Consider the following 20416-nt stretch of genomic DNA (forward strand, 5'->3'; position numbering starts at 1 on the left):
TATAAGCATTTTACCCACTAACCCTATCTCCCCAGATCCCAGACCCAACCTATAAGGCCATCAAACACTTCCAGCCCCCTATCATCTTCCCACAATTCTCTGAAATCCTCTTTTCCTCCAACTGTGTCTCAGATTTAGAGAAGAGAAAAATCAGGTACCATTGGAGAATTTAACCTTACCAGAGGTCACCTGCCCCAGGCTACCTCCTAGCCACTGGGCCACTCTGCTAGCTGGTCATTTGGAAAAGCGGGTACCTGGGGCCACGCGTGAAGAGGCCCGGGAGGTTCTTTCTCATCAGTACCATTCCATCCAGGACCACGAGAGGTAACAGCACCATTCAGTGGCTGTGGGGCTGCCGACCAAGGCGAGACTGGCATCAGAAGATGAGGGCAAGGTGTCCTAAAGGCAGGAGGCATTGCGGTGAGCCTGCCGGTCTTGTGGTGGGTGCTGGGCTGGCAAGCGTGCGTGCGTGCGTGCGTGTGACTGTGTCACTGTGACAGTGTGACTGCTGAAGGCAGGGACACAGCAGTTCCCTGAGCTGGGGGTGGAAGGCGTTAACTCTGAGAATGCTGGTGTGGGTGGGGAGCCTCTGGGTCTGGAACTTGGGGGGCAAAGAGGGGTAGTAAACACCCCGGTGACGGTGATGTGAGTGATGTGACTGCAGCATCTTGGTGGCAGCCCTGGGAGGATGCTGCAGGGCTGGGGGGGGGTGTTGTGTGACTTTGCAGTTCAACAGATTCAAATTCAGCCTATGCTGGTGTGGCAGCGCCTGCTGTGTGCCAGGCAGCGAGCAAGGAGAGGCAGACCCAGCTCATAGCTGGAGGGTTCCCACTGTGGGTTTAAAGATTCAACCTTGGCGCTGGTGTGTGACTGGATGCTTTCTGATCATTCTGACATTTAATCCACACAACACTCCGTCCCCAGCTCAGAGAATGTAGGGTGAATCGCAGAAAGAAAGTGACTTGTCCAAGGTGACCCAGCTATTCAATTAAACTCAATGGAATCTAAGCTGCCAGGCTGCAGATGTCTGGTTCTGGGGTTCAGGGGCCACACTCCTGATCTTGGTTCTGACTTTGCAGACATGCCCCTAAATACTGTGCTAAGGGGTGGGGCCACGGTTCACCTTCAATTCTTGCCAAGGGGCTAGATGCACAGTTAGAGGGGCTACCTGGCTCTCAGAGACCCCCTCAAGCAGCAGCCTTTGCCCGAGGTCCTCCCTTGGCTCCTGCCCCCTCCCGGCGCTGACTCGGGGCCAGGAGAGGAAAGGCTGTCTCCACCCACCTCTTGCACTCTCCCTTCTCCTTTATAAAGGCCGGAACAGCTGAAGGGTGGCAACTTCTCCTGCAGCCGGGAGCAGCCTGCCTGCCTCCCCCGCTGCCTCCCTGAGGGCTTCCCTCCGGCCGCCAGCGCCCATCTTTCTCCAGAGAGATATTTTGCGCACACACACATACACACACGCGCAAAAGGGAAAGGAGGAAAGAAAAAAGCCCACCCTCTGGCTTCGTTGCAACGAGAAAGCCGGAGCAGCCGCAGCTCGAAACCCGCAGAGGACGCCCAGAGTGGCGAGCGGGTGGGTAGATAGACTGACCCGCGCCGCGTCCACCTGTCGGCCCGGGCCGGCCTAGCGCGCAGTGGGCGCGCCGCGCGCTCGGAGCAGCCGTGCCCGCCGCTTGGGCCCTGCGCCAGGGCGCACACGCTCCCGCCCCGCCACCCGGCCCGGGCGGGAGTTTGCACCTCTCCCTGCCCGGGTGTTCGGGCCGCCGCTGCAAAGCCAACTTTGGAAAAAGTTTTTTTTTGGAGACTTGGGCTTGGAGGTCCCCGGCCCTGTGCTTTCTGATCTGGGGGGCCTTTCCCGAAAATGTTGCAAAAAAGCTAAGCCAGCCGGCAGAGGAACACGCCTTTAGCGGGCGAGTGAAGACGAACCATCGGCTGCCGTGTTCCTTTTCCTCTCTGAGGTTGGAGTCCCCTGCGCGCCCCCACACGGCTAGACGCCTTGGCTGGTTCGCGACGCAGCCCCCAGACCGTGGATGCTCGCGTGGGCTCGGGATCCGCCCAGGTAGCGGCTTTGGACCCCGGTCCCTTGTCCAGGTCCTCCCCAGCCCCCCAGCGACGGAGCCGGGGCCGGGGGCGGCGGCGCCCGGGGGCCATGCGGGTGAGCCGCGGCGGCGGCTGCAGCGGCCTGAGCGCCTGATCGCGGCGAACCCGAACGGAGCCCACCCTCCTCCCCAGCCCCCCACCCTGGCCGCGGGGGCGGCGCGCTCGGTCTACGCGTCCGGGGCCCCGCGGGGCCCGGCCCGGAGTCGGCATGAATCGCTGCTGGGCGCTCTTCCTGCCTCTCTGCTGCTACCTGCGTCTGGTCAGCGCCGAGGTGAGTTGCGACGGCGGTTAGGGCTGGATCCTTCCCTGGTTGTCCCAGCCCCCACGCCTGGCCGCCCCCTCCTCTCCCTGCAGTGAACTTTGGAGCCTTGCAGCGCGTGAGCCAGACGCCCGACACTGGGTGGCCCCAAAGGCTGGGAGGCCAGGTCCCGGGTGCCGGGCTCATGAGCATGAGGCAGTGGTGCTAATCTAGATCCCTAAAGCTTTTAGCGTCCTAGAAGGTGTGTGGTGCCCTGCCCCCTGCCTCAGGAGCTAGAGGTCTTAAGCTCCTTCCACGTTAAGGGGAAAGGTGAGGCGGTATCTAGGGTACCTAAGGCATGAGACCTTCTGAGTCCACCTCAGCATCAGCCTGGGCTTTGGTTTCTCCCAAGACCCGGCCTGCCCTAAGAAGTGTGCGCTCTCGAACTCAGGATATCCAGAGGCCTTTAGCGAGGGTTTTGGTCCCACCCTAGCTTCTGCACTGGGCTGGGGTGGGCACCTTGGGGTCATGCTGGACGGTCCAAAAGCACCTTGTTTCTTGGCGCAGGAGACCCAAAGAGAGACAGGCAGACAGACAGACATACGGTAGGTTTAGACGCTTGGAGCAGAGACAGGACTGGAGGTGGGGCGCGAAGTGGGGGAGGTCTGAAGGAATCCAACCCCCGGGGCGGTGTGTGTCTGAGGCCCAGCCGTACCTGCGTCCGCACCCTGCGAGAGGAAGCACCTCTCTACCCCGCCAAGTAGGGTGCGGGTGCGCGCCTGCAGAAGCCTAGCTGCAAGGGCGGTAGGGTATGGAAGCGTCTGCGGGAAGGATCAGGTCGGATCAGTGCCCCTACCCCTCCCAGCCTCACGTAGCAGTGAGTTGGCAAGTCTACCGGGAATCCAGGTGGGAAGGGGGCGGGACAGGAGGAGGCGCGAGCGCGAGGCTCGGGCCATGAGAGCGGATGGCCCGGGTCCCGTCCCGCCTCCTCCCACGGAGGTCCAGACCCTACACCTAGTCGACAGCCGGCCGGGCCAGCCGGATCGCCCGCGGTCAAGCGCAGGGGGGCGGGGGGAAGAAGGCGGCGGCAGGGAAGGGGTTAAAGCGAAGGGCTCCGAGGCCGCAAGCCCGACCTTGGGCCGCAGCCAGCGCAGGTTGTTTTTGACCACAGAGGAGCTGTCGCCGTCTCCTTTTGTTCTTAGGGCTCCTCGAGGGCCGCCGGCCGCCCGCCCTGGGGGCCCCGCCCTTCCGCGGCTGCCCCCCGCGGCCGGAGCCCGAAAGAGAGCAAGCTGAGCTTGGCCCGGTCGCTGCAGGCCGCTCGCGACACCCCTCTCCCCTCCTCGTTAGCAGTCCCCCGGGCCGCGGCCAGCTGTTGGGGAGGGGGACACCAGGAGGCCCCAGCTGCCGCTTCGCCGCGCCGCGCCTCGGGGACCTGGAGGCTGGCCCGGTGCCAGGGCGTCCTGAGAACGGCGGCACCCCGCGGCTGCTTTCTGCAGCCCACCCCGCCCGGCCCCCGACTCGCTCACTCACCCCACGCATGCACACTCCTGGCCGGAGGCGATGCTCCGCTCCCGCGGGCGGGCGCGCAGAGCGACGGGCACGCACTAAGGCGGTCAGGTCGCGCGCCCGCCGCCACGCCCGTGCACACGCGGGACACACGCGCACGCGGCCCGAGTACACGTGCGCTCACACACCCACGCACGCACACAGGCACGCACGGTCACTCTGTACACTCCGTGCCAGGTGCCCGCCCCCACGCAACAGGTGGGCCCTCAGTGCGCGCTGGTACCTCACAGCCTCTGTCGCCATCCCATTTCCTTCCTGAGGGGTCTGAGAAGGGAGTGACAACCGCAGATCCTGATCTGGACTCCGCAGCACGCATTTTGGCCTGGTTAAAGTAGATTCGCAACCCCTCAAACTTTACCCCTCTGTAACGGCTTTTCAACCACCCCATGTGACCGACGGTGATGTTGCTATGACCCCGGAGAATCCCGGAGTGCAGGATAGCCAGGCATGTTTCCTTTCAAATGAGTAGCCATTTGACCTTCAAGACACAGGGACGCCACCTACCTGCTGAGTGTGTCACCCACACCCTCCCTTAGTTAATCCTGGCAGGGGTATGGAGCCCTCCTTATGGGCGCTGCTGGATAGGTAACATCTGGATGAGGTTTCCCAACTTGCTCCAGCAGCACTCCACCGACTGCATGAGTATTTGCGTTTAGGGATGAGGCTGCTGCTCAGAAATTCAGCCTTGCTCCTCCATAGACTACTGCTGGGATCCCAGTTACACTGTTTTTGCAGTTGTCCAAGGTCTTTCCCGAGATGCTTGGGAGAATTAGACTGAAATCATGTGGACGTGTCCCCAACGGAGACCAGCCCAGGCAAGCTCCAAATCACTAGTGTAGGGAGACACGAGGAGGGCTTGCCTCTCTGGGCAACCCTGTAGTTGGCTGTGTTTTACATGGAGGCTTAAGGGTTGGAACTAACCAGTATTGAGGTAGCATTGGACGAGAAAATCTGAACATGCCGCTGAGGCCGGGTTTCATCAGCTGAGCTGGCTTCCCAGAAGGTGACTGTCATGTGACTATCTGTCTGCCTCAGCACCCTTCTGCCGGGAAGGAGTGGAGCCCCCCCACCCCCACAGTTACCAATCACCCAGTCTCCTGGCTTGCTAATGGCCACAGGGGGTGGGGAAACCCACTCGACGGAACCCCCCTGCCCGGAAAAGTGTGAAAGTCAAGGTGAGAGAGATTCTCGAAGCCCTAGTGCAAGAGCCAGGAAGGAAGTGTGTCTGTGGAGGAGTTAACTGGAGGAGTTTGCCTGGGGTTCACGATGCCCTCCCTCTTTTGGATGTTCTTTTTGTGATTATATTTTCTCTTAGATTTTTTTTTTTTTTTTGAGATAGGGTCTCACGTGGTCTCAAACTCACTTTGTATGTGGGGATGGTCTTGAACCCATGATCTTCCTGCCCACCACTTCTGTCTAGTGTTATAGGTGTGTACAACCTCCCTGACTGACAGCATTTCAAGTTTTGGGTTATTTAGCTGTTTAGTACCCGCTTTCTTCCGTGAACTGCAAACAGCAGGACGATTTTTGTCCTGCTCTCCACTATGTTAGTGTGGTGCTTGTAGCCCAAACAGTCACCAACAAGCACAAAAAGAACGTGACAGTGGGTGGGTTCAGGACAGCAGTGCCTTATTTATTTATCTATTTATTTGGGGGGCTTTTGAGACAGTTTGTTTTCTGTGTAGACTTAGCTGCCTTGGAACTCGATCTGTAAACCAGGCTGGCCTGGACTTCCAATAATCCTCCTGCCTCTGCCTCTGTGCTAGGATTAAAGGTGTATGTTGCCAATCACACCCTGGCTCTGTGGTGCTTCATTAACATGGCTTAGATGAACCCTGCCGCCCCCCATTTGGAGTATACTCTTCTGTCTTGAGACCCGGACTGTCATTGGGGAGAAAGGAAGTGGAAATGTACAGGAGAAGCAGGCAGGGCCTCAGTTTCTCCTACCTAAAATAGGGCGCAGATTGGACTCGGTCAGTGTTACGTATAATAGGGGAGTTGAGGTGAGGACAGTAATTGCAGTGGGCCACGGGGTGGCACATCCCGCAGACAGGGCCTTCTCTTCCAGCATTGGCATTTTTCTCTTGCTGGGCTGCAGGAAGAGTAGGAGGCTAAGCAAGAGAAAGGCCTCTGTGTTGTACCCAGAGAGGGCTTCTCCAAAGAGCTTGTCTTTGCCATCTCATCTAAATAAGGCCTGAGACGCAAGCAGGCAAGCAGGCAGGCCCTTGGAGGCTTCGTCAGCTTCTGTCTCTGCCAGCCACAGACAACGCCCGGGTACTGGGCAGGGAGCCCGTCTCCCTCACTGCAGAGGCAGCAGGCTGTGGGGCTGTGGAGTGTGTGTGTGTGTGTGTGTGTGTGTGTGTGTGTGTGTGTGTGAATGTGTGAGCGTGCATGCATGTACCCAGGTGGAGGGTGGAGTTCAAACCCTTTTGATCTGTCAGCCTGGCTGGGAGCAGGTAACTTACCTGGCCTCACTCTTGCTGGCTTGTTCGTGCCTCCTGCAGCTGGCCTTTGAGGTGGGGCAGGGAGGAGGCTGTTTCTCTGGGCTGCCAGGCTGGCTTGACCCCACCTGCTTCCATCCCACACCCGTGGCCCGAGATCTGGGGCAGCTTCTTCAGGTTGTCAGGTTTCCTTTCCTACGTGTGGGTGTAGTCAGTAGCTGACAGGTCCTTCTGAGAGTCTTTCCAGAGCCCTGCATCCTGGAGTGGACCTCTGGCTTTTAACACCCCCGGACCTGGACCTGGAAGAGACCCACCAGCCCACAGGACACCTGGTGGTGTCAGTGTGGAGCTAGGTGCCATTTCCTGTGACCCTGTGTGGGGAATAGTGCAAAGTCACCCGGGGGACGGTGGCTTTCCATCCACCTGTCACCATCCTTGAAAATGTTCTGAGCATCTGGTCCAGAGCACTGTCATTTGCTGACCTCATAGGATGCCATATGAATAAACTGCTCGGCTCCTGAAGTCTTTTATTTGGGACTACTCTGCTCTGCTGGGCAGTTACAGAAACCCCCAGGACCAGCTGTGGTTAATCCCATTTAAAGGGCAAATAATGCCCTTGGTTTCTTTTCTGGTGGTACTGGGGACCAAACCCAGAACTTCACTGATGCTAGGCAGTAGCTCTGTCGCTAAGCTACACCCTCAAGTCTCTTCTTAGTTTTTAACCTGTAACAGGGCATTGCTACGCTGCCCAGGCTGGCCTTGAATTTATTCCATAGCCTAGGCTGGCCTCGCATTTACAATCATTCTGTCTCATCCTTCCAAGGAGCTGGTTTTATGGTAGGGTTCATTCCGAGCATCCCGGTTCCTCCTACGTGATGAGTCCTGGCTTCTTGTCTGTTCTCACTCTGGGGGCACTTGGGGCCAGTGATACTTTAGCCTGTGTGACATCCTGTGTACTGTGGGATGGTGGCTAACACCTCTGCCTCCACCCGTGGGTGCCAGCAGCCTGTCCCTAGGCATGACCACTAAAAATGTCTTCAGATGGTGTCAGTGTCCCCCGAGAGTGCCATCGCTGTAAAACAAGATAGGGCCGGAGAAGCAGCAGGGGTCTCAAATGCTGCTGGGACTAGTGACATTAGAACGGAGAGGAGGCATGCTTGAACTGTCCCCAGAGAAGTCCAGGAGAGGTTGGGCCATGCTATGGCTTGAGAGGGACCGACTCTGCCACTGGCTAGGCATCTAGCCCTGTGGCTGTGTCTTCATTTCTCCAAGCCTCAGTTTTCCCAGATGGAAGATGGATAATGTCAGCCCCAGGACTATAGTTTGTGCGACATTATGTGCAGTCAGTGTCTGTCAGGAGGGAGCGCACCGAGCAAGGGACAGTCCTTCACATATTTCACCAGTGTTTCTTGAGCACCTGTTGAGGGCTTTTCCCATCTCCACAGCCTCTACCTGGAGTCTTTCCCCACTCAGCCTCTGGGGGTTAGGGGGTGAGGATTGGAGTGTCTGCTAGGTGTGTTCAGGGTTCAGTGTGCTCTACCTCACTGGCAGCTCCAGCCATTCCACCACAAATACTACTCATCCCCTGGGCAAGCAAGCCACCTTGCACAGCCTGGCTCTGCCTATCCTAAGCTCCTCTGTCAACCCCAGGCAGAATTAGAATGGAATCAAATGTTTTCTAACTCGATTGGTAGATAAGAGCCCAGACCAGAGAGGGGCAGTGGCCAGATAGAGGTCACACAGCAGAGGGTATCAGAGGCGTGGACTCTGAATCTCTTGAATACAGTTCTGAGTTTGAGAAAACACAGGGCGAGCGGCCATCCCTACGCTTGCTCCAGACCAGCTTCTGGCCATCTGTCCTGCACATCTCTGCCCAACTGTGAAGCTGTCATAGACACGAAGTATCTGCCCCAATCCTTAACCTCTCCATCAAACTTCTAACATCCCTAGGCTACCCTAGGAGGTTTATAAACTCCACAATTGAACAGAGTGACCTTGATCCAAGTGAAGTCTCGGGAGCCAGATTTCAAGGTGTCCTCCTCGGCCCCCAGCCTGTCTCTTCTGCTTTCTAGGTTGGCTTGGGGGACCAGAGGTGGGCATGACTGAACCCCTACAGAGTTTTTTCTAAACATTAGACAAGTGTCCAAATTTTTTTTTTTTTTTTTTTTTTTTTTTTTTTTTTTTTTTGTCTTGTTTGGGGTTTTGGTGACACTGGGTTGTCCGGGCTACCCTGGAACTTCTGGGCTCCAAAGATCTTCCTGCTCTGTGTGATGGTTCACATTTTTATCTCAACATGTAGTAGTAGAGGGAGTCAGATCCTTGAGTTCAACGCTCTCCTGGTCTGTGTCGAGTTCCAGGCCAGCCAGCCAGGGCCACATGAGACCACATCTCAAAAAAGCAACACCAAACTGCCTTTAGGTCTTCTGTTGCTGTGATACAACACCATGGCCAAAAGCAACGTGTGGAGGAGAGGTTCTGTTTTAGCTTACAGTTCCACACCACGGTCCATCAGTGAGGGAAGGCAGGACAGGAACCTGGAAGCAGGAACCGAAGTGCAGACCACTAAGGAGAGTTATTTACTGGCTTGCTCCCCATGGTTTTCTCAGCCTGCTTTCTCATAGCAGCCAGGTCCTTCAGCCCGGGGGTGGTGGTCTGGGTCCCTCTCACAGCCTTTAGTCAACTAGTCAATCCACGAATCAGGAAAATATATCCCAGGCTTGCTCACAGGCCAATCTGATGGGGGCATTTTCTTAATTGAGGTTCCCTCTTCACAATTGACTCTAGCTTGTCAGGTTGACATAAAACCAGCCAACCCACAAAGATCTTCCTGCCCCAGCCTCCAGAGTCGTTTGAGATGATAGGTGGACGCCTGGGCACCACTATGCACCTGGCTCCCTACAAGCGTCTGAGACACATACATAGCTTTTGAGGAGATCCCTCCCTGCCAGTAGCTGGCCAGGGCAGGAGCCTTTATTCCACTGCAGACAGGGAGAGAACGGTCCCCACCCCACCCCAGTCAGTTTCTCAAAGCACTGGTCATAGGGTGGTTCAGTGCACATTGGCAGGGCCTCTTCCCTTCTCAGTCCAAGGAAACTAAGGCACAGGGTGGTTTAATCCTCTCAGAACTTCTCTCAGGTTGTATGGTCTTGTCACAAGCCTGCAAGGGGAGGGGGCAGGCAGACATGGTATGGTACCTTGCTACCTTGCAACTTTTCCTTTGCCCCTTATTGCTTGGACATTTCCTAGTCTCCTCTGCCCTCACCTCTCCCTTGAGGGTCTTGGCACCAGGCCCTGGAGACTCCTGTGCCTGTGGGGATGTTCCAGCTGTGTGCATGTGATTGTGGGACCTGCGGTTTCCCTGGAGGAAGCTGGCTCATAGAGAGACTTGTTAAGGTTCTAACTAAGTTTCAAGTGTTTGGTGACAGGCCAGAGGGGCTCTAAAAATAGAGTTTGGTTGGGCATGGGGCATGGGTAAGCTTTCAGGTTTCCCGGTTGGGCCTGAGGATTCCCTTATTTCCTCTTTGGCAGAGACTAAGTCAGTAGCACTGGGGTACATGGCCTTCTGAGAACACACACCTCAGCAAACGTTTTTAAGCACCGTTTGGGTTGAGTGAAGCCTCTGCTCACACTGGGTTTGGGGACCCTGGACAAAGGATGTTACCTGCTTGAGTCTCTGCCCCCCCCCAATCTGTGATGTGGTGATAGTTAGGTCAGTGTGTGTGCTTGCTCACACATGTGCACTCCTGTGAATAAATTTTAGCTACCAGGTGTGGAGGGAACAGTTGAGAGAAATGAGATTGTTGGAATTTCTCCAGAACTTGTGATCTGATAGGGGAGACAGAGGTAGACAAGCTGGTGGAGCTGAGCAAAAGCCTGGGTAGTGTGGAGGGCTGGGGTGGAGCGTCCCAGCATTCTCAAGGCTATTCAGGCCTTTGGTCATCAGTGCTCTTGGTTCCTCCTTGGATCTCACTATTTACTGTCTATTTGTTGGGGATGTCGAGATCTCCAGGGTGGGGGTGGGGCGCTTTTAGGAACTTCGTGCAAGAGAAAGCATGTGGCTGGCAAGAGAGCTGCGGTGAAACTTCACCCCAGTTTACTCAGTTCCTGGTGTCTGCCCCACAGGGGGATCCCATTCCTGAGGAACTCTATGAAATGCTGAGCGACCACTCCATCCGCTCCTTTGATGACCTTCAGCGGCTGCTGCACAGAGACTCCGTAGGTAAATCGGACCCTCCTCCAGAACCTCAGCCTCTACTAATCCATAGCACATCCCAGTGAAGGCCCGGCCACACCTACTACCCAGGGCAGGGCAGAGTAGGCAGACTGGTTGGTACCTGGGATATGGGGTGGGGTAGAAACAGCACCCACATGTGGCTCTGGTTTGGTGCAGAGGGTGGGGTTCCTGGAGCAGATTGGGCAGGGACAGAGTACTCAGGGCATGCACTGAGTACCTAACCAGGTGTAGACCCGGCTCTAGAGGGTAGGGAGATATCTCCCTGCCCCTCTGGCCCAGAGCCTGGTCTCTGAGGTCTCCTGGGGACACCTAGCTTGGATCAGCTGGCAGCCCTGCCCATGCCCAAGAGTGTGCTGGGCAAACAGGCACGTGCTTGGTGGTATACACGTGGCGGGGCCAGCAAGCCGGGCTGGGAATGTATTTATAAATGCTGTCTTCAGAGCAAATTCCATTCTATTCTAACCTCTGGCCTGGTCCCTGGAGCCCTTTTCAGCACCCCCCCAACCTGCCCCCCGCCCCCCCTGCGCACCCGCAAGCCCTTGTCCCTCTGGGGTCCTGTCTCTTTGTCACTTTGTAACCCTTGCCCAGACGCTATCTACTGGGGAACAGCACTTCCTGCCTTTGTTTCCTCTCTCCGTTGGGCCCCTGGCTCCTTCTCAAAAGCATTCCTGGGCCCTTTCAGTATAGCCAGGGCTGGGGGTGGTAAGGCAGGCAGGAGGGGGCCCCAGCTGGGCCCACCTATTGTTCACCAGGGCCCCCACCCGATGTCTCCCACCCGTGCCCGGCTGGCCAACTCTGGCCACACAATGGGGCAACTTCCAAATTTAGCTTTCTTGCTGTTTCTTTCCAAGGCACTCTTGCCGCCCAACTCAGGCAGCCCCTCCTCACTCCTGGTGGGGGTCGGGATCTTGGATGTTCGGGTTTTCAATAGCAGGTCTATTTCGAGGCAACCAAGTGGCTTATTTTTTCCTAATCAACTTAACCTTTCCACAAAGCACATCTCTCCCCTTCTCCTCCCTACCCGGGACATTCCAGAAATGGCAGAGAGAAAGGAAGAGAATAAGGGACAGACAGACAGGCTGACATAGTCAACACCATCCGGCTGGACGGAAGCATGCTAGTCAGTGGCGAATCTGCAGGATCTTTCCAAACAGGATCCCCAGGATCCTAGATGGGGGCAGCTGGCAGAAGCCTTTAGGACCAATGGGCTGGGAAAGATACATGAGCCCAGGGTGACATAAGGAGGCGACAGAGGCTCATTTCCACCACTTCACTTGCTGTCCCTCACCACTGAGAGACTAAAGAAGGCTCTCTATCTTCAATATCAAGTACAGCGCCTTCTCGACACCCTAATAGTAGCCAGTCCTGGCCAGTGTCTTGGGGCAGTGTAAGTGTGGCATGGAGATGTCACCAAGGGGAGCTGGTAGCACCGAGAGGAAAGGACTCCAGCTTAGAGAAGGGAGCTGTGACTGCTGACAGGAAGACAAGCAAATCTTGGAGAAGAGGCAGAGAAGCCCAGAAGGATGAAAGCCGAAGAAAGCCAACCTAGTGTGGCTGGTGCCGGCCCTCCCACCCCCTTTCCTCTCCACCCTTTTTCTCCAGACCAGTAGGGCCATTGTCAAGGCTCCAGAAGGCTGTGCTGGGGCTGGTGGCCCCGAGGGGATTCTGGGAATTTCCCCATTCAGCACTTCCTATGGGAACACTTCGAAGGGCACTGGGAACTGGCCTCCAGTGCTCTGGGTCCCTGCTCCACCCTGGAGGCTGAGGAGGGTTCTCTTGACAGTAGCAGAGGGGAAGGGTTATTTTTAACTCCATTAACATGAGTTCTGGCCAAAAATGGGGCTAAAAACACAGAGTGAGGCTGGAGGCTCCCAACGATGCAGCTTAGGCTCCACTAATCCTTCTGAGCCATGGAGGCTGCTCAAGGTTTTGCCTGGCTGCCTCTTCAGAGGTAGGAACCTCAGGTTTAGAGGATGCTAAGGGTGGTGGATCCTTAGAGTGTAAAGAAGCCATCCTTGACCTGGGCCAGCATGTCTGAGTATGCTTTCCCTTGCAGATGAAGATGGGGCTGAGCTGGACTTGAACATGACCCGCGCACACCCTGGAGTTGATTCAGGAAGCTCATCTCGAGGGAGGAGGAGCCTAGGTAAACCAGAGGGTCCTTAGCTGTTCCTCAAAGGGTGGGATCAAGGGGAAAAAAACTAGGGCACTTCCTGGATTGGGAGCTCTCTCCAAAACCTGTTCCCCACTGTTAGCGCTGAATGAGGAGTGTAGCTGTCTTTGAAGTTGAGCTACCATGTCCTCTACTTCATGTTGTGCTTTTAAATAGTACTTTGGGCCTTTCTGGCTTTGAAGCAGGGTTTTACTCCATAGCCTTGGCTATGTAAATTAGACAGGTCTGGAATGCAGAGATCTGCCTGCCTGCCTCTAGAGGCCTTTACACTCACGACATCTCTGCAGCCTTGGAATAGATGTGGCTAACCCCACTCCACAGGCCCGGAAACCAGGGTGGAGGAACTGGAATGGAAGGACTGAGGTCATAGGGCTTGCTTGTCACAATTGAAACCAAGGTCTTCTGGGGAGTGTGGGTTCCTTCTGTCCACTATGGCCCATGGCTGCGCTGTGGCCTGATGCAGAACCCAGCAAGATTCAGAACTACACATTGCTCCTTAGCAGAGACCAAGCCAGTGTATCTGTCAGCCCTAGAGAAGACTTCCAGAATGAAGCAGGTGGCTACCTACAGTTTCCAGGTCACTGGAGATGTGGCTGGCAGAACCTATAGGTCTCCAATCCCACCTCTCAGTCTGTGAGCCTTTCCCTGTAGGTGACTAGGCACTTGCTGTAGACTGCACCCAATAGCTCTGTTCTCATCCCATTTCACAGATGAGGCTTTGAAGGAAAGGGCCACATACAAATAAACCAGTGGGGCTGGAGAGATGGCTCAGGATAGGAGCACTGGCTGCTCTTCCTGAAGACCTGGGTTCAGTTTCCACAGCAGCACAGGACTGTCTGTAACTCCTCTTCCATGGATCTGACAACCTTACACATGCAGGCAAAACACCAGGAATGAAACAAAAACAAGCAACAAAATACCAATGCAAGACAGCAGGGTGACAGTGCAGATGGAGTCAGGACAATCGCACAACTTGTGAATCTGAGCAGTTGGGAGCTAGGTTTTATAAACATTTACAAGGTCATACGGGATGATCTAGCCTGATCTCCTTGGAGGTAGATCTCACTGTCCTTGTTTTCAGATGAGGTCAACCGAGGCTCAGGGTGGTTCAGCTACCTATCCAAGTTCGGGGCTGTCTGTGGATGCGGGAGGTTCCAAAGAAGTCGTTCTGCTCCTGACAGGCCTCCTTTCCCCAGGGTCCCTGGCAGCAGCAGAGCCTGCTGTAATCGCAGAGTGCAAGACGCGAACAGAGGTGTTCCAGATCTCGCGGAACCTCATCGATCGCACCAACGCCAACTTCCTGGTGTGGCCGCCCTGCGTGGAGGTGCAGCGCTGCTCCGGCTGCTGCAACAACCGCAATGTGCAGTGCCGGGCCTCGCAGGTGCAGATGCGACCGGTGCAGGTGCGCAGAATCCGCCCCGCCCCGGGTCTGGCCCCGCCCCAGCGGCTGAGCAGCAACTGTGGGTTGCAGAACTTTGCCGCTTCTTCCTGGCTCCTTCCGCAGGAGGATGCTTCTGGGATGCTTTCTCCAAGGATCATAGGCACTGAAAGTTAGATGGAGCCCAGGATGTAACTTGGTTGGAACTGCTAAGTACTGGAACAGTGTCACCTGATCTACAGGGGCACAGCCCCACTGCCAGGCCCTCTCAATGTTCCATACTCCAGGGCCCTTACATTCTGGGACTTCATCTGTCTCTTTGGCAAGCTTTGAGTTTTGTGAAGGTGAAACAGAGTGTCCTCTAGGTAGTAAGCACTATAGGAACCGGAGGGTCCCACTGGCAAACGGCCCAGCTCTGTGGCCACATCGGGTTTTTTGGAAAGAGTGGGACACAGGTGTTATTCTATAGGAGTGACCCAGAGGCCCAGGAGGCATGGCTGTCTTCTAACTCAGGAGGACAGGTCTCTGTTCCCTAGCTCAGCCTCCCTATTTTCATCTGGGCATACTGCACAAAGCTCAAAACCAGCCCACCCAGTGCACTGCTTGTGTGGCCTTGCTTTCTCTGCTCTCTGCCTATGGCCTGTGCCCAGTCTCCTGCCTGTCTTCCGTTCCTGGCCAGTCTCTGTGACCCAGAGCACAAATGACATGCTATGCTTCCCCAGCCATTGCCACGGTATCTTCTGTCCCCAGCTTTGGGGATGGACACCTGACAGCTGCCTCTCCCCTTCCAGCCTCTCTTCTAGATAAGGCCTCTCTCACTTCCTTCCAGATAACCATCTCCCCGTTTTGCAGCAGCCCCTGGCCTTGGCCAGTGCTCCACGAATGGGGACCCACAGGACTCAAGCTCAACCCGGAAATGCCTTTCTCCCACTCTGGGGGGTTAGGGAGGCGGGGTTGCTAGAGCAAAGCTGAAGGCCAGGTCAGCTAGGTTGAAGGGCTTGTTTTGATGGAAAAGCTTTGAGAGAGGCAGCGGGAAAGGCCTGGCAACTGTTTGGTCCAGAGCCTTCACTCTGTAGACAAGCCTGGCTTGTGAGGAGAGACTCCAGCACAGGAGACTGCTACCCACAGGTGGCTTCTACAGGAAAGTGTCCCCTATTCTGTCCCCCCAGGTGAGGAAGATCGAGATTGTGCGAAAGAAGCCAGTCTTCAAGAAGGCCACAGTGACCCTGGAGGACCACTTAGCCTGCAAGTGTGAGACGGTAGTGACCCCTCGGCCCGTGACTCGAAGTCCTGGGACATCCAGGGAGCAGCGAGGTAAACCCACTTCCCGGGGGCTGCTCTGTGGGGCTCAGCCCAAGCCTCTTTCCCTTACAATAGCTGGGAAAAAGACACATCTCTAAATAGGGGGTCAGAAGGCCAGGGAAGAACGTTCAACAGATAGTGTTTGCTGAACACACATGTGGACCCGAGTTTGAATTCCTGGCACCCAGATAAAAATCAAAACATGGTAGCTGTGCCTGTCATCCTGATACTGGGAAGGTGGAGATCGGACCCCAGGAGACCAGTCTAGCTGTTGGTTAGCTCCACGTTCAGTAAGAGTCACTGTCTCAGAAAACAAAAAGAGCAATAGAGGAAGACTTGATGTCAGCTTCTGGCTACACACTTGCGCGCGCATGCGCGCGCACACACACACACACACACACACACACACACACACACACAGAGGCATCTAAACCTACATAATGCATATACTACACAGAAAAAAACTTAAATGGAGAGTGACTACATCTCCAGTTGAATTTGAGACTTTTGATCTCACTGAGAACAGTCTAGATTCTTCTTAGCTCTAAATGAGATTAGCACCTGGGCTTGCTACCAACCAGTCATGACATCTCCTGCAGATACAAGTAAAGGCTGGGCATCCACAAAGCTGGGATGTGGTGAGCGGGTCTAACATTCAAGCATCCATCAGAGGAGGGCATGTCTCTGATTCTACAAGGGTCAGATAGTTAGGTTTGAGTTGGAAATTAGGTTTGAGTTGGAAATGTCTCCGAGGCTCCTTCTCCCTGTGTGGTGGATGTATCTATCTGATGTCTAAGATGCTCAGGCCTTGCTCCAGGTTACACAGCCCAAACTAGGCCAATGTGGTCCTGAAATTCCCTTTCTTGGCTCCTCCCTCAGACTGGCAGTTCTCTCTGGCTCTTACTCATCCACTCTACCATCTATAGGAAGAATTCTTTCTTTTTAGAATCAACTTATTTATTTTTATTTTATGTGCATTGGTGTTTTGCCTGCATGTATGTCTGTTTGAAGGTGTCAGATCTTGGTAGTTGTAGACAGTTAGGAGCTGCCATGTGGGTGCTGGGAATTTGGACTTGGGTCCTCTGGAAGAGTAGCCAGAGCTCTTGACCCTCTGAGCTATCTCTCCAGCCGCCGTATAGGAAGAATTCTTCGATATTAGTACTGGAAAGTTGAGAATTCTGAGGGATTGGCTTCCAGGTTCATCTCTAGTAGAGCACAGGACAGGGCTGGTTTTTGGAATTCTTAGGTTCAAACCTGTGTTATTTGTGAGTTGTGTGATTGGCTCAGGCTTAACCCAGCCTCTTGTACAGGGCCTTTGAGGCAGAAGATCTCTAGGGGCTTTTCAGGGCCCTCCCAGGTGTCTTCCTTCCAGGGACTCTGAGCTCCCCGAGATCTCTACAATGCAAGGAAAACTTTGCACTTGCACAGAAGGGAGACTACCTCAAGAGAGCCAGTCTGAGCCGAGCAGACAGATAGCAACCTCACCACCTGGAGGTCCACGACTTTCCAATGGTTCCCAGGAAGTGCTTGGCCCCCGCCTAGCAGACCTGGCTTCTTGGAACCCAGGAGGAAGAGAAGGGCTAGAGTTAGGCTGGTCTGAGGTTCCCAGGAACTGTCAGTTCGGCCAAGTGTTGGAATTGTGAAGCACAGATAGACAGCAGGGTTTCAAACACAGCTTGCTGCCTCAGTTTCCCCCAATAACTGTGGGATAAATAAGACCCACCATGGGAGTAAAGAAGTGTAAAGTGGCACCAGGTGTGCTGGCCTGGGTTTCTGCCCGTCTCATGTACTATCTCAACCATAAAAGGTCACTGCTGCTTTTCAGAGTGGTTAACTGACTTGTCCCATGGCACAGAGTACCAGGAAGAGCACAGGTTTGGACCCGAGCTTGACCCCCAGACTAAGTTGTGGTCTGGTAGGAGAGCTAGCCAGAGAGACGGGAAGCAAAGAGGGTCACAGGGTGACAGGCCACCACTCAGTGTATTGTGGCTGACACTCCCCCTGAAGCTCTGGAAGAGCCAGGCAGGCTCCTTGGATAGCTTACTTGGTTTTTCTGCAGTCTGGCTGTGGCTGGAGGAGGCAGCTACACCTGTGGTTCAAGAGCCTCAGTCCCCAAACCACCTCTCTAGGCATGGAGGGAAACAGGGTACTTGAAGCACAAAGGAGGGTTGTGCCAATCCTCTGAAGATAGGTGCTTGGTGGATACAGAGCTAACAGGACCTCCTCTTGGGGAGAGGAATCCAGTGCCAGGCCACATGCAGGGAGCCACAAGTCCTTGTCTTTTCCTGGGTCCCGAATGCTTGGCCAGTACGGTGTTGTGTAATTCATTCCCCTTCCATGATGTGGGCCTCCACCTGTTTCACTCCCAGACAGAGAAACTGAGGCCGAGAAAGGTTCTGTCACATGCCCAGAGCTGAGGGGGGGGCGCGGGGGCTGGCTTTGACCTTGTGAAGCCTGTCCTCTCCCTCAGCAGGCCCTAAGGCTCACAGCAGGTACTGAGGTATAAGGAAAACACCCCATGACTCTCGAATGCTGACAAACACTTTTTCTTCTTGAGCAGCCAAGACGCCTCAAACTCGGGTGACCATTCGGACGGTGCGAATCCGCCGGCCCCCCAAAGGGAAGCACCGAAAGTTTAAGCACACCCATGACAAAAAGGCACTGAAGGAGATCCTCGGAGCCTAGAGGTGTCGACAAGAGAGTGGGCAGGTGAGGACCCAGCAAGAAAGCCAAGCCTCAGATAATCCCTCCGATATCCTTCCAATAGTCCAGATAGTCCGGGGTGAGAGGGCCAGCAGGGGCCTTTGCTCCCTTCAACCCAGGCATCCCTGAGTTCTTCTCCTGCCTAACTGGGCTTTGGAGCCTGCTGGAAGTCAGCTTGGTGGTAGGAGTCCTAGCTCCTTCCTTGGTATGGGGGACAAGGGAGCCCCTGAGCCACCTCTCACCCTGTGTCCCTCTTCTCTGCTCACAGGGTTATTTAATATGGTATTTGCTGTACTGCCCCCATGGGGTCCTTGGAGTGATAATGTTGTTCCCCTCGTCCGTCTGTCTCGATGCCTGATTCGGACGGCCAATGGTGCTTCCTTCGCCCTGCGTACCCGGCCACCTCCACCAGCAGCAGTCCCTCAGCCTGCCCTGCAGCTCCAGAAGCAAACAAAGGACTCCACTCAACCCCGAGAACCTGGGACAAGTGTGCAGGGGCCTTTTGGGGGACTGTGGACTGGCCCCAGGGCCTGGCATTTAGCCTGAGGACCTCTGCATGTTCTGCCTGGTTCCTGGACCACTGGCCAGCCAGCAGGGAACACTTTCAGGCCGGCTAGGGTCCCTTGCAGTCCTGTGGCGAGGAGTATGGACTGGAGGAACTCTCATGGCACCCAGATCTGCCACGCACTCATCTCTCCCTGTCCCCTCGGCCCACTGTGGCTTTTCATTTTATAAGTATGAAATCGTGGAAGACATGAATGAACTCGTCTGACGGATTAGAGGTGCAGTGTGCTTGTGACCTGGGCCATGTCCCTGCCTCTCTCCACGTCCCCTACATTCACTTCCGGTTCGTTTCTCTACCTCCACTCTGTGTCTTCTTCAGTCTGCTCCTCCGCGGGGTGCTCAGATCCCGATTGAGGCTCTGAATGCACCTGTCATTCCTCATTAAGGGCAGGAGATCTGTCTTGTATTCCACTCCAGCCAAGAGGGCCGAGTAAGGTTGTATGGGATGTATATTTCACACGGGCACTGCATGTGGAGAATTCTGTTCACACCCTGAATATGGCCAACTAGTCTATTTATTGTGACGTTCTGGCCAATGTAGGTCAAACCTCTGAGGAAAGGGAGCCTTGTTTTAATTCATACCAAGGCCCTGTGTGGACTGGCTCTGTGTGCCCTGACCCAGCCTGAAGCTCAGAATGAGCCCGCGGTGCTGGGGAAGCAACTCTGTTGTCTGCCCATTGCCCCCACTTCCTGGGTATCAGCTGTCTTCTTCCTGGCAGGTGTGGGACACTAGATTTCCAAGGGAGGGGCAGCCCTCGCTGCATGCTTTCCCTCAGATCTTTTGCAGTTCTACCTGATGGCTCCTTCCAGGAAGCTAGCCAGTGAATGGGAAATGGGGGAGAGAGGGAGAGTCCTAGAGGCCTCTGGAGGACTGGGGTTGTTGTGGCCCACCTTCACCCACTCCCTACCTAAACCCACCCCCACACTTTCCCCTCCCCATTTCTTCCGCTTCCTTCAGTTTGTAAAGTTGGTGATTATATTTTTGGGGGCTTTCTTTTTATTTTTTAAATGTAAAGTTTATTTATATTCCGTATTTAAAGTTATAAAAAAAAAAGCCACAAAACAAAATCACGTGAATCTTCCATAAGTCTGTCTGTTGGCATCGGGTGTGAAAATAACCTTTCCACGTTGGCAGGATGCACCAACAGCTTGCTACGTGTTCCTTTCACTTGGGGAGGCTAGGCGCCATCAGGCATCCGTGTGTGTGTTTGTGTGTGTGTGTGCGCGCGCGTGTGCGCGTGTATATGCACACATGCGCGTGTGTGAGCTCAGTCTGTCATAGAGAAGATGGGCAGAGAATGTATTGGTGGCTGCCACGGTTGGGTCCTGTAGTCTTCTCCTTTTTCTTTTGGTGCTGGAGGGGAATCCAGCAGCACATAGTAAACAAGCAAACACCCACTGAGCAATTCTCCAGCCTCACTACTGTCTCAGATGCCAGCTTATAAAAACTCATATTCTGGGTTCTACTTAAAGTGTGGAGTTGGTGGGGTGCCCCAGAGGGGACTCTGAGTCGTTGAAGAGACAAACCCAAAGCCACATTGTCCTCAAGTGCTGAGCTCTCTGTCCCTGGATGCATGCAAGGACAGCTGGGGATAACCTTGGCTAAGGTAGAGGTTCCCACTCACCCTTTGAGACCCACCAAAAGTGTCTGTTCCTGCCAGCACTTCCAGAGCTGCGTGACGAGTCTATCCTGAGTCCCAAGCTGTGCTAAGCAGAGGAT

At 55.0% G+C, this 20416-nt stretch overlaps 1 protein-coding gene across 1 annotated transcript; it reads left to right on the forward strand.

Annotated features, from left to right (window-relative positions):
* Positions 1-1376: 1376 nt before the first annotated feature.
* On the forward strand, positions 1377-19722 carry PDGFB (platelet derived growth factor subunit B). The gene is made up of 7 exons (XM_080939557.1): positions 1377-2368; positions 10465-10561; positions 12633-12722; positions 13946-14151; positions 15297-15441; positions 17990-18138; positions 18401-19722. The coding sequence occupies exons 1-6, from the start codon at positions 2306-2308 to the stop codon at positions 18112-18114; spliced, it is 726 nt and encodes a 241-aa protein (XP_080795683.1). The 5' UTR covers positions 1377-2305; the 3' UTR covers positions 18115-18138; positions 18401-19722.
* The last annotated feature ends 694 nt before the right edge of the window (positions 19723-20416 follow it).

Source organism: Micromys minutus, assembly GCF_963924665.1.
Source record: "Micromys minutus genome assembly, chromosome: 27".
In the NCBI taxonomy this organism is placed as follows: domain Eukaryota; kingdom Metazoa; phylum Chordata; class Mammalia; order Rodentia; family Muridae; genus Micromys; species Micromys minutus.

Coding starts and splice junctions, on each gene's coding strand:
- PDGFB (XM_080939557.1), top strand. CDS start 2,306: ATGAATCGCTGCTGGGCGCTCTTCCTGCCTCTCTGCTGCTACCTGCGT. Junction 12,723..13,945: donor TCGAGGGAGGAGGAGCCTAG/GTAAACCAGAGG, acceptor TCCTTTCCCCAG/GGTCCCTGGCAGCAGCAGAG. Junction 15,442..17,989: donor GACATCCAGGGAGCAGCGAG/GTAAACCCACTT, acceptor CTTCTTGAGCAG/CCAAGACGCCTCAAACTCGG.